We start from the raw sequence: 13,377 nt of genomic DNA on the forward strand, positions 1-13,377 counted from the left end.
TATAAATGGGACATGCCACATGGCAGGACCTCTTCTGCTGTCTGAGCGTTCATTTTCCCCTCTCTGTGCCAAACTCAGTTTCCCAAGTCAACACTGACTGAGAAAAAGAAATACCAATGATATTAGTCATGTGTTCTACCTTCCAGACTCTGGACTATTCCAGACTATTTGTTTCTCTCAGAGAAGGAACTCTGAAAGGCTCATTTTGTAATAATAACTTCCTCTTGCGTTGCATGTTTGTATTCTTCTGTGTTCTCACTTAGAGTCTTGCCCCTTGTGTCCTGGCCAGCCAAGTTATTCTCTTCCTCATTAGCGTTTGCTTCCCCCTCTCTGGTTGGGAGGAATGTAGTCGGCGCTTATGCGAGGCCTTAGCCATTTTCCAGTCCAGCCTCGAAACCCGCTCAGTGAAAACAACAGGCCATTTTCAGGGACTCGTTTCTCTGGATGTCTCCAAATGCAGGGCGGCTGCCAGAGAAAGTGCAGTAGATTTCCTGATGAATGAATCAGGTGTTTAATCAAAAGCGCTCATACTCAGGATTCTGGATTATTGAATCAGGTGTTGAATCAAAAGCGCTCATACTCAGGATTCTGGATTATTGAATCAGGTGTTGAATCAAAAGAGCTCATACTCAGGATTCCTGATTAATGAATCAGGTGTTGAATCAAAAGCGTTCGTAAAAGCATTGCAGAAAAAACTGCAACCTTGGATATTAAAGACCTGTTCAGTCATTTTTAAGAGTTATATTATTAGTTATATTACACATATTACACAAAGGGCCAAAGAAAAGAGATGCTATGATATCAAGCCTGTTTAATTCACTTGAGATTTCAGATTATTTTATCCTGAGGGTTCTTGTACTGTTTTGGTATTTGCTTTTTGGAGACCGGAATGCTTACATAAGCATTATCGCAATTGCATTTTAACCAATCAGCTGTGTACCCATTTAGAGGGCTGCCAATCAAAAGTGAACTTGAAATGAATATCCATACGGAATAAACACAGTCCTCCCACTCTCCTGTTTATGAATTAAATAGGTTGCTTTGCATCAAAAGGAAATTCTATCTTCATTTTGTGACTGAACAGTTTATTGCATACTGATTGCATTGTGTCTTCAGTCCTTGGATTGTACACGATTCTTCTAATTGTTCAATTAGTCTAAATGTACTAATAATAATAATTTATGTTTCAATAAATAATGGGACAAGGCTATGTGAGTTCCTTCCTTCACAAGCATAAAACAACTTAAATAGGGGAGTTAATTTCTTATGTTTTAGATGTAAAAACCAGGTACTCTCAGGGCTTAGTGGGCATAACCCTGTTTCTCTCCGCAGAGACGTACACCATTCAGGGGAGTAACCCTGTCTCTCTGAGACGTACACCATTCAGGGGAGTAATCCTGTCTCTCTGAGACGTACACCATTCAGGGGAGTAATCCTGTCTCTCTGAGACGTACACCATTCAGGGGAGTAATTCTGTCTCTCTGAGACGTACACCATTCAGGGGAGTAACCCTGTTCTCTACACCATTCAGAGAGTACACCATTCAGGGGAGTAATCTGTCTCTCTGAGACGTACACCATTCAGGGGAGTAACCCTGTTCTCTCCACAGAGACGTACACCATTCAGGGAGTAACTCTGTCTCTCTGAGACGTACACATTCAGGGGAGTAATCCTGTCTCTCTGAGACGTACACCATTCAGGGGAGTAATCCTGTCTCTCTGAGACGTACACCATTCAGGGGAGTAATTCTGTCTCTCTGAGACGTACACCATTCAGGGGAGTAACCCTGTATCTCTCCACAGAGACGTACACCATTCAGGGGAGTAATCATGTCTCTCTGAGACGTACACCATTCAGGGGAGTAACCCTGTTTCTCTCCACAGAGACGTACACCATTCAGGGGAGTAACTCTGTCTCTCTGAGACGTACATCATTCAGGGGAGTAACTCTGTCTCTCTGAGACGTACACCAATTCAGGGGAGTAACTCTGTCTCTCTGAGACGTACATCATTCAGGGGAGTAATCCTGTCTCTCTGAGACGTACACCATTCAGGGGAGTAACCCTGTCTCTCTGAGACGTACACCATTCAGGGGAGTAACCCTGTCTCTCTGAGACGTACACCATTCAGGGGAGTAACCCTGTTTCTCTCCATAGAGACGTACACCATTCAGGGAGTAACCTGTCTCTGGGCAGACACCATTCAGGAGTAACCCTGTTCCTCCACAGAGCAGACACCATTCAGGGAACGCACATGGGCAGCCTGCATTCCTCCTGTACGACGAGCAGTGGTTCCACAGCTGCACCGGCGTCGGCCGTGAGGACGGGCACCTCTGGTGCGCCACCACCCTGGACTACGGCAAGGACGAGCGCTGGGGCTTCTGCCCAGTCCACAGTGAGCACCCCACTGCATTACATTACATTACATTACATTACATTCTGCCCAGTCCACAGTCAGCACCCCACTGCATTACATTACATTCTGCCCAGTCCACAGTCAGCACCCCACTGCATTACATTACATTCTGCCCAGTCCACAGTGAGCACCCCACTGCATTACATTACATTACATTCTGCCCAGTCCACAGTCAGCACCCCACTGCATTACATTACATTACATTCTGCCCAGTCCACAGTCAGCACCCCACTGCATTACATTACATTCTGCCCAGTCCACAGTCAGCACCCCACTGCATTACATTACATTCTGCCCAGTCCACAGTGAGCACCCCACTGCATTACATTACATTACATTCTGCCCAGTCCACAGTGAGCACCCCACTGCATTACATTACATTACATTCTGCCCAGTCCACAGTCAGCACCCCACTGCATTACATTACATTCTGCCCAGTCCACAGTCAGCACCCCACTGCATTACATTACATTCTGCCCAGTCCACAGTGAGCATCCCACTGCATTACATTACATTACATTCTGCCCAGTCCACAGTCAGCACCCCACTGCATTACATTACATTCTGCCCAGTCCACAGTCAGCACCCCACTGCATTACATTACATTACATTCTGCCCAGTCCACAGTCAGCACCCCACTGCATTACATTACATTCTGCCCAGTCCACAGTGATCACCCCACTGCATTACATTACATTACAATACGTTTCATTACATCAAAATATGTCTCATTACATTACATTACATTACACATACTTCTCATTGCATTACAAATATGTCTCATTACATTACATTACATTGTGTATTGTTGCATTACATTATGTCTCATTATATTACATTATGTCTCATTACATTACATTACATCCTGTTATGTTCCATTAAGTTGATTTATATTGCATCTGATTTCATTACATCACATGAAATAATATTACATTATCAGTATATTACATTGCTTATATGGGCATTAATTTGGTATTAATTTATCCAGAGCAATTTACAGAAGTGCATTCAAAAGTTGAGACACAATGTTATGGCCTGATTATGACCAGTACTAGGAGTTATACCTGCAGCATAACGTTGCCATAGTAGCATAAAAGTAAGATTGAGGCTACCATGCTTTAAGTAGCAAATGCATTTGAGTGCTCAGTTAAATGTAGCAGATTCAGCATGGAATTAACTGTGAGTTCTGAGCATTTATTCTGGCTTTATTAATCTACTCCACCCTAACACCCCCGCCCTGCTCTCACACCCTCACTCTATCCTAACCTGACCCCTCCTCACCTCGCGGGTCTTGGCAGAGCAGAACAGTGTTGCTCAGTCTTAATCCAGGAGAGCCGCAGGGTGTTCTGGTTTCTATTTTCACCTCAAACCAGCAACCAGGTCAGACCCAAGAAACCAAGTGAGGTGAGTTAATGTGTCATAAAAACGGCCTCATTTGATGGATTACGTTCCGACTGACAACAGCAACCAGCGGACTCTGCTGCTGTCCAGGGGTCGAGTGAATACCAGGGGAGCACAGGCACACATAGGCAGTTTATGCCATTTACTTTCTTTCGTAGAAATTGTCTTCTGTTGAATCACACTTTCTTAACCTTCTTGACTACTATGACATGCAGTGTTCTCCAACTTTCATTCGTCTTTGTTTTCTCTCTCTCTCTCCTTCTCTTTCTCATTCTCTCTTCCCATTCTTTCTCTTTCTCGCTCACTCTCTTTCCTTCTCTCCCTCTCTTTGTCATTTTCTCCTCCCACTCTCTCTCCTTCCATCTCTCGTTCCACCCCCCACCCCCCACCCCCCACCCTCACCCCACCCCCACCCCCACCCGCCTTCCCAGCCAAAGACTGTGAAACGTTCTGGGACATCGACACGCTAACCGGCAGCTGCTATCAATTCAACTTCCAGTCCACTCTCTCCTGGAACGAGGCGCGTATCAGCTGCCGCCAGCAGGGGGCAGACCTGCTCAGCATCACCGAGCTGCACGAGCAGAGCTACATCAACGGTGAGGGGAGCTCCACACTCACACATACACACACGCTGCACACACGCACACACACGCATACTCACACATACACACACACGCACACACACACACATACACACGCACACACACACACACACACACACACACATCACTAAGCTGCATGAGTAGAGCTACATCAATGCTGAGGGGGAGATGCACAGACTCACACACACACTCACACACGCACGTACACACACACACACACGCACGTACACACACATACACACACAACAACTTTGCCAAATGTACCCCGAAAGTACAACAATGTTCTCTTTGGGTACTAATAAGTACCTTTTACAAGCAAAGAAGGGACAAATTAATTATGTATTGCTGGCTAGGGGTAAAATCTTATGTACCTGGAGGGTACCACCCCAGTGACAAAGCATTTGTACCTTTATAGGAACTTGAAGTTTTCTTCTGAGAGTGTAGCCACACACAGTTCTGTCTGTTTGCAGTCTGCCCTGCTGAAGGATGACAGAAATCTGTCAGTGCAAGTGGGTGGGTGGGGCTCTCCTGATCATGTGACCTCTCTGCTCGCAGGCCTGCTGACGGGGTACAGCTCCACCCTGTGGATCGGCCTCAATGACCTGGACCTCAACGGCGGCTGGCAGTGGGCCGACTCCGCCCCCGTCAAGTTCCTGTACTGGGAGCCCGGTGAGTGAGCAACACTGCCCCCTACAGGCTGCGCCCAGGACCGCGGTTCTGCGCTCTGACCCCTCTTACCCCTCCCCCTGCAGAGCAGCCCAATCACGTGGATGAGGAGAACTGCGCGGTGATCCGCACCGAGTCCACGGGCCGCTGGCAGAACCGGGACTGCTCCATGGCCCTGCCCTACGTCTGCAAGAGGAGGCCCAACGCCACTCTGGACCCCTTCAGCACTGGTCAGCCTCCCCCCTGCCCAACCCCCAACCTCCTGACCCCCCGACCCCTCAGTCAGCTTCCATCCTCACACATGTTATTCTTCCTCATTTTTAGACATAACATGTCTCTCAGGCTTTATTGCTGAACATTCTGCTGCTATCAACTGTTGTTGATATGTGTGCTAATTACTTACGTGTGTGCCTGTACATTTGTGTGTGTGTGTGTGTGTGTATGCATGTGGGTGCGCGTGCGTGTATATGTGTGTGTGTGTGTGTGTGCGTGCGTGTGCGTGCGTGTGTATGTGTGTGGGCGCGTTTGTTTATGTGTGTGTGTGTGTGTATCTGACAGACTCCTGGGTGGATGAGGAGCAGAGAGACTGTGGGGCGGGGTGGCTCTCCTTCCAGGCCGGCTGCTACAGGCTGACGGAGGAGAAGAAGGACTGGGCTGAGGCACAGAAAATCTGCCAGAAGATGGAGGCCAACCTGGTCAGCATCCACACCCTGCCAGAGCTGGAGTTCATTATCAACAACCTGAAGAGAGGTGAGAATGGGAATCCCTGGGCCCTGTAATAGCACTCACCCCAGGTATGCAGGTATCCCACTTAAACCTGCATTTACTGCTCTACAGTTCACCTGAAACTGTATTCACTGACTGCACCTGAGTGAGCATTTAGTTGCTTGTCGGACTTCTGAATCACTATTGGGCCTGTTCTGGGGGCTAGGAAACTTCAAAGGGCCAGCATGGCCTGGAGATAAAAGTAGGAACTGGGCGCGTAGCTATTAGAGGTATAAATGTGTGTGTGTGTGTGTGCGTGCGTGTGGTATGACAGGCCGTTTAGGCCATAAATCATACTTCCTCTCACACACACTACTATTCTCTCACACATAACATCATACTCTCTCACACATAGCATCATTCTCTTTCACACACACCACTATGCCCTCTCACATATACCATCATACCCTCTCACACACACCATTATACTCTCTCACACAGACCATCATAGAGAAGAGTAGTATGTGTAAGAGAGTATAATTGTATGTGTGAGAGAGTATGATTGTATGTGTGAGAGAGAATAGTAGTGTGTGTGAGAGAGTATGTGTCACGTAACGGGTAGGGGGGACCCAAACGCAGAGGGAAAGAAAACACAAACTCAAAAAGGGAAAATTAACAAAGACTTTACTTACAGGACAGGCAAACAAGCAGGGAACAGAAAAGGCCACGATGGGCAAAAACACAAACTCAAAAAATATCTAATAAAACAGAAAACAACAGGAACTCAAAAACACAGGCAGGGCAGAACACAGGCAGGCAGAGTACAAGGGCAAACAAACACAAACAGGTCAAAAATGCAGGCAGGTACATACGGTCTGAAACACACGTCGGAAACAAACACAAGGAACCAGCACCCGAGTCAAGGGGACAAAGAACTTAAATAGACAGGGGGTAACAAGACACAGGTGAACTCAAAAAACAATCAAACCAGAAGAGGGGATCACAAGACACAGGTGGGAACAATGATGGAATAACGAGACAATTGAAAACAATCATACAATTAACAGGGGGGAGCAGGACACAAAACAGAAGTGCCGCCATCTGGCGGCCCAACAAGGGAAACACAGACAGGAAAACACAGAACCATGATAGTATGATTGTATGTATGAGAGAATAGTAGTGTGTGTGTGAGAGCGTATGTTTTTATGTGTGAGAGAGAATAGTAGTGTGTGTGAGAGAGTATGATTGTATGTGTGAGAGAATAGTAGTGTGTGTGAGAGAGTATGATTGTATGTGTGAGAGAGAACAGTAGTGTGTGTAAGAGAGTATGATTGTAAGTGTGAGAGAGAATAGTAGTGTGTGTGTGTGAGAGTGTGATTGTATGTGTGAGAGGGAACAGTAGTGTGTGAGAGTATGATTGTATGTGTGAGAGAATAGTAGTGTGTGTGTGAGAGTGTGATTGTATGTGTGAGAGAGAACAGTAGTGTGTGAGAGTATGATTGTATGTGTGAGAGAATAGTAGTGTGTGTGAGAGAGTATGATTGAAAAACAAGCCAGCTTAAATCAGCGGCACCACCAGCAGTCAAATTGACGGAGAGGATCTAAATCAAGCTAGTTTTAATAACACTGCTAGTTTAAATAACACTTTAAATTAAACTAGTTTTGTTAATACAATAGCAAGGTGTATGCGCTGGAGAAGTATCAAAAATCAGACTTCTGAGAGGCCGGCGGTGGCTATATCCTAACCAAAGCTAACTTTAAATACTTACACAGCTACCGGTCTAGCTACTGATAAACCAGCACTGGCAAGCAAGGACAGTGGTGGTCATAAGCTGCTTGTAAAATTAAAATATTGACATGTCCATTTGTGCCATTAAAACTGAAACTCTAGCTTCAATTACAGTCAATAAAATTATTTGTATCATTGTTTATTGGCACGAGAAGATAAGCATTAAGACATCATTATGGAGACATCATTAAGACATCTCGCCTTGATTACTGCAACTCTCTCCTTGCAAGCCTGCCAGCTTGTGCCATACAGCCACTACAGATTATTCAGAATGCCGCTGCCCGACTCATCTACAACCTCCCCAAATTCTCCCACGTCACTCCTCTGCTGCGATCACTTCACTGGCTACCGGTCGCCGCCAGGATCCGGTTCAAAGCCCTGACCTTTGCCTACACTGCTGCCAACAGGACAGCCCCCATCTACTTGCAGGACATGACTCAATTCTATGTGCCTGCTCGACCACTCCGCTCTGCGGCAGCAGGGCGCCTTGTAACCCCTCCCACCCGCCCAAAGGGATCACAGAGCTTCTCCACCCTAGCTCCCCAGTGGTGGAACAACTCCCCGTCCCTCTCCGAACCTCCCCCTCACTACCCATCTTCCGCCGTGGCCTGAAGACTCATCTCTTCAGACTATACCTAGACTAACCACCACCACGGTGTATATTTCACTCTTTTATAATAATAATTTAAAAATTTAAAAAAATTTAAAAAATTAAAAAAAAACCTTTTTCCTGTCACTTGTTACATGTTGCCCCATCCCTGCACTTCTTGGTAATTTGTATTTGTCCTAATACTGTAGCTTATTCTTCTGCCTAGTTGGCTTTGCAGATGTTAGGCCAGAATAGTGTTCACTGTTCTCGGCTAGAAATAGCTGTACAAAATAAGTATTGTACCTTGCTGAACCCGTGTTCAGCAGTTGTCTACGACCATGAAATGCACTTTGTTTTGTACGTCGCTTTGGATAAAAGCGTCTGCCAAATGAATGTAATGTAATTATGATGGAAAAACTTGGGTACTGATGCATCTTTAAATGATTTCTCAACAGTTAATTTGTCATGTACTGTATTTCAGGCTAATGGAATGGCTAGCGTGTTTAATTATTGGTACGTGACATGGGCAGTCTGCTTTCTCCTCATGTCTCTCTCACTCTCACATGCAGACGTGGAGCAGCTGTGGATCGGGCTTCATGACACCAAGGTGGACATGAGCTTTGAGTGGTCAGACCACACGCCCGTCATCTTCACCCACTGGCACCCCTTTGAGCCCAACAACTTCCGCAACACTCCAGAGGACTGCGTCACCCTCTGGGGACCTGTGAGTGGACTCCGCTTCCCAGCATGCCTCCACAGGGCAGCTGTGCACTCTGCTTTCTGTGTGTGAGGGGAGGGGCCAAGCTCCTGCAGGACCCAATGATTCTGCTTTCTGTGTGTGAGGGGAGGGGTCAAGCTCCTGCAGGACCCAATGATTCTGCTTTCTGTGTGTGAGGGGAGGGGTCAAGCTCCTGCAGGACCCAATGATTCTGCTTTCTGTGTGTGAGGGGAGGGGCCAAGCTCCTGCAGGACCCAATGATTCTGCTTTCTGTGTGTGAGGGGAGGGGTCAAGCTCCTGCAGGACCCAATGATTCTGCTTTCTGTGTGTGAGGGGAGGGGCCAAGCTCCTGCAGGACCCAATGATTCTGCTTTCTGTGTGTGAGGGGAGGGGTCAAGCTCCTGCAGGACCCAATGATTCTGCTTTCTGTGTGTGAGGGAGGGTCAAGCTCCTGCAGGACCCAATGATTCTGCTTTCTGTATGTCAGGGGAGGGGTCAAGCTCCTGCAGGACCCAATGATTCTGCTTTCTGTGTGTGAGGGGAGGGGCCAAGCTCCTGCAGGACCCAATGATTCTGCTTTCTGTGTGTGAGGGGAGGGGTCAAGCTCCTGCAGGACCCAATGATTCTGCTTTCTGTGTGTGAAAGGGAGGGGTCAAGCTCCTGCAGGACCCAATGATTCTGCTTTCTGTGTGTGAGGGGAGGGGTCAAGCTCCTGCAGGACCCAATGATTCTGCTTTCTGTGTGTGAGGGGAGGGGTCAAGCTCCTGCAGGACCCAATGATTCTGCTTTCTGTGTGTCAGGGGAGGGGTCAAGCTATGGCAGGACCCAATGATTCTGCTTTCTGTGTGTCAGGGGAGGGGCCAAGCTCCTGCAGGATGCAATGGACTGACTATATTGGCATAATTCAGACAAAAATGTTTTAAGTGAATAAGAGCTTTCTGGAGTAAAGCCAAATATGGCACAGGACAGCCTCGCTCTTGCTTTTCCTCTTCTTTTTATCACTTTGTCAGCTAACTTGTTTATTTTTATTTCCAATTTTTTTGGGGGTACATAAATACATAGGAATTTTCAAAGCAAAATAGCAGCGGAACTATTAAGTTAGAGCACCAAAACATACTTACTTCCCTACGCCATTAAAATGTTTTAAAAGGGCACTTTGCAGCCTGAGGTTCCAGTCAGACAGAACTCTTTCACCCATTTTACTACACTTTCGTATCTGAGAATTAGGATGGCCTGTGTTCAGTGTTTCTTTGCAGCAATCCAGCTACTGTGGAAGTCAGAAATGTCTGTCTTGGGATACCATGTGGAAAATTTGGATCACTGTACAAGCTAAAAGTTTTCAGCCAAAACAACAACCAGAAACATTGGTGGAGGCATTTATCAGGCTTTGTATTATCTTGTTTTTGTTGGTTAATTGAAAGCACAGTTGATGAAATATGTAGAGTGCTGTTTATTATAATCCAATGTGTGCATTGTCTGCACCATTACAAGCATGAGAAACATGGCTGTGAGAAGAACAGTTGGGTTGAGGTGATGTATGCGATGGTGGTCATGTGACTGTGCGTTCTGTGCAGGAGGGGTAGTGGATGAAGAACAGGTGGGTTGAGGTGATGTACGCGATGGTGGTCATGTGACTGTGCGTTCTGTGCAGGAGGGGCGGTGGATGAAGAACAGGTGGGTTGAGGTGATGTACGCGATGGTGGTCATGTGACTGTGTGTTCTGCTGTGCAGGACGGCCGGTGGGATGACAGCCCGTGTAACGTCACGCTGCCCTCCATCTGCAAGAAGCAGGCGCAGCGGACTGAGGCACGCACACAGGACCACGGCTGCCAACCGGTACCAGCGCCCTCTCGCTCTCTCTCTCTCCAACCTGCCCCACAGCGCCCTCTCTCTCTCTCTCTCTCTCCAGCCTGCCCCACAGCGCCCTCTCGCTCTCTCTCTCCAGCCTGCCCCACAGCGCTCTCTCTCATACACACAGACCACAGACACAGACACACAGACACACACACACACACACGCTCTCTCTCTCCAGCCTGCCCCAGAGCGCCCTCTCTCTCTCTCTCTCTCTCCAGTCTGTCCCACAGCGCTCTCTCTCTCTCAAATTCAAATTGCTTTATTGGCAGGAAATACATAGGTACATATTGCCAAAGCATCATAAATCAATTCAAAATACATATTTACAGTGGAATACTAATAATGAACATTCTATTAAAATAAATAAATTAATTAATTAATTAATTTAAAAAATAAAATATTATCATTATTATTATTATTATTAATAATAATAAAATAAAATAATTATAATTATCTATTTATTTATTTTATGTACAATGGTCACTCAGTGTCCCTCAGGTTATGGCAAGCTGAGACATATTGAGCCGCAATTGGGGCTGTTGGTCCTTGTCCTAATAGGACTGCACATTTTTCGTTCTTTGATAAAGAATGGAAGTTTTGTATAATTTCTGAAAATTTTTGGTAATATATTTTTCTAATATTTGTATATTTTGTACAATTTAGGAGGAAGTGCATCTCTGTCTCAACCTCTCCTGTCTTACAGTGACCACATATTCGTTTTTCTTTTGGTAACCATGAATTTCTGTGTCTGCCTTTTTCAATTTCAAGGGTGTGGTCACTGAGTCTGTATTTGGTCAGGATCCGTCTCTGCTTTGTATCTCTGACAGAATAGTCTTTTTCAGGGTTCGATAGCAATTTAGTCGACTTTGTGTTTTGGTTTCTTTATCCCAATGTTCCAAATACAAATTTTTTTGTTTGTTGCATAATTTGGGTTATTCTGATTTGCGGCTGGTAAGCAGTGCTGGTCTGAGCGTGATGCAGGTTAGTTTGGGTTATAGAATTAGTAAGCTTCAGTACCAGCTGACTGAGGGGACTCTTTTCTGGGTTCAGTTCTTGGGATTTTAGCGCTTTAAATTGTAGAGTGTTATTGGGACTTGATTTGAGATGTATCCAGAATTCTGTATATTTATTACCAATGGGAATCGGCCTAATTCTGCCCTACATGCGTTGTTAGGTGTTTTCCTTTGTATTTGCAAGATATTTCTGCAGATTTCAGTATGTAGGGATTCAATTGGATTCTTGTCCCATGCAGTGTAGTCTTGCTGACTGAGTGGACCCCAGACCTCACTTCCATAAAGCGCAATAAGCTGAATTACACTGTCAAATAATTTGAACCAGATTCTAATTGGGATATTTAGTTTGAAAAGTTGTCTTTTTATTGCATATGTTGCTCTTCGAGTTTTTTCTTTTAATGCATTTACTGCCATGCGGAAACTTCCTGATGCAGTGATAGTCAGACCAAGGTAGGTATAATTCATAGTGTGCTCTAGGCGGTGTTACCTAGAGTTAATTTGTATCTGTTTTCCTGACATCTGGGCTTCTTTGAAAAATCATGATTTTTGTCTTTTTAAAATTTACTGCCTGGGCCCAGTTCTGGCAGTATTGCTGAAGAAGATCTAGGTGTTGCTGTAACCCTTTTTCTGTGGGTGACAGCAGGACCAGATCATCTGCATAAAGCAAACATTTGATTTCTTTGTCACACAGTGTGAGACCAGGAGCTGCAGACTGTTCCAACAACACCGCTAACTCATTAATGTATATATTGAACAATGCTGGACTGAGGTTACAGCCCTGTCTCACACCACGTCCTTGCGTGAAGAACTCTGTTCTTTTATTGCCAATTCGTACCGCACACTTGTTTCCTGTATACATAGATTTAAATATGTCATAAACTTTACCCCCTACACCACTTTGAATAATTTTATAGAATAGGCCATGGTGCCAAATAGAATCAAAGGCTTTTTTGAAGTCAATGAAACATGCAAAGATTTTTCCATTTTTTGTTTGGTGGACATGTTTATTTATTAGGGTGTGTAGGGTGTACATATGGTCAGTTGTACGGTGGTTTGGTAGAAAGCCAATCTGACTCTTACTCAAGACATTGTGCTCGTTAAGGAAGTTTAAAAGTCTTGTATTAAGGATGCTGCAAAATAACTTCTCCAGATTACTGCTTACACAAATGCCTCGGTAATTATTAGGGTCCAATTTGTCTCCACTTTTGTGAATCGGGGATATAAGCCCCTGGTTCCAGATGTCAGGAAAGCAGCCAGAGCTCAGTACCAGGTTGAATAACTTCAGCACAGCCTTCTGCAGCTCAGTAGTGCTGTGTTTTAGCATCTCATTTCTGATGCTGTCAGGACCACAAGCTTTTTTTGGTTTTAAAGACTGGAGTTTTTCAGTCAGTTCTAGCAATGAGATTGGGTTATCTAATGGATTTTGATTGTTTTAATTGTTGATTCAAGGTGGTTTAGTTTGTCTTTAATTATATTCTGATTATATTTTAAATCTTTTTGCGGGATATCTTTGTATAGATTCTCAAAATAGTCTTTCCAAATGGTTCCATCTTGTACAGCCAATTCTTGTGGTGCTGTTGTGCTCAAGTTATTCCACATATCCCAGAACCGATTTTGATTGATTGA

At 45.2% G+C, this 13,377-nt stretch overlaps 1 protein-coding gene across 1 annotated transcript in view; it reads left to right on the forward strand.

Moving 5' to 3' along the window:
* Nucleotides 1-13,377, forward strand: part of LOC135243220 (C-type mannose receptor 2-like) — a 79,416-nt gene that overhangs the window by 22,251 nt on the left and 43,788 nt on the right. Inside the window, exons 3-10 of the mRNA XM_064314874.1 lie at nt 1,333-1,353; nt 2,244-2,393; nt 4,247-4,411; nt 4,973-5,086; nt 5,170-5,313; nt 5,642-5,833; nt 8,736-8,890; nt 10,616-10,720. Of these exons, the coding sequence (XP_064170944.1) occupies nt 1,333-1,353; nt 2,244-2,393; nt 4,247-4,411; nt 4,973-5,086; nt 5,170-5,313; nt 5,642-5,833; nt 8,736-8,890; nt 10,616-10,720 (1,046 nt within the window). The remainder of the gene's footprint in view (nt 1-1,332; nt 1,354-2,243; nt 2,394-4,246; nt 4,412-4,972; nt 5,087-5,169; nt 5,314-5,641; nt 5,834-8,735; nt 8,891-10,615; nt 10,721-13,377) is intronic.

Source organism: Anguilla rostrata, chromosome 17, assembly GCF_018555375.3.
Source record: "Anguilla rostrata isolate EN2019 chromosome 17, ASM1855537v3, whole genome shotgun sequence".
Lineage (NCBI taxonomy): Eukaryota > Metazoa > Chordata > Actinopteri > Anguilliformes > Anguillidae > Anguilla > Anguilla rostrata.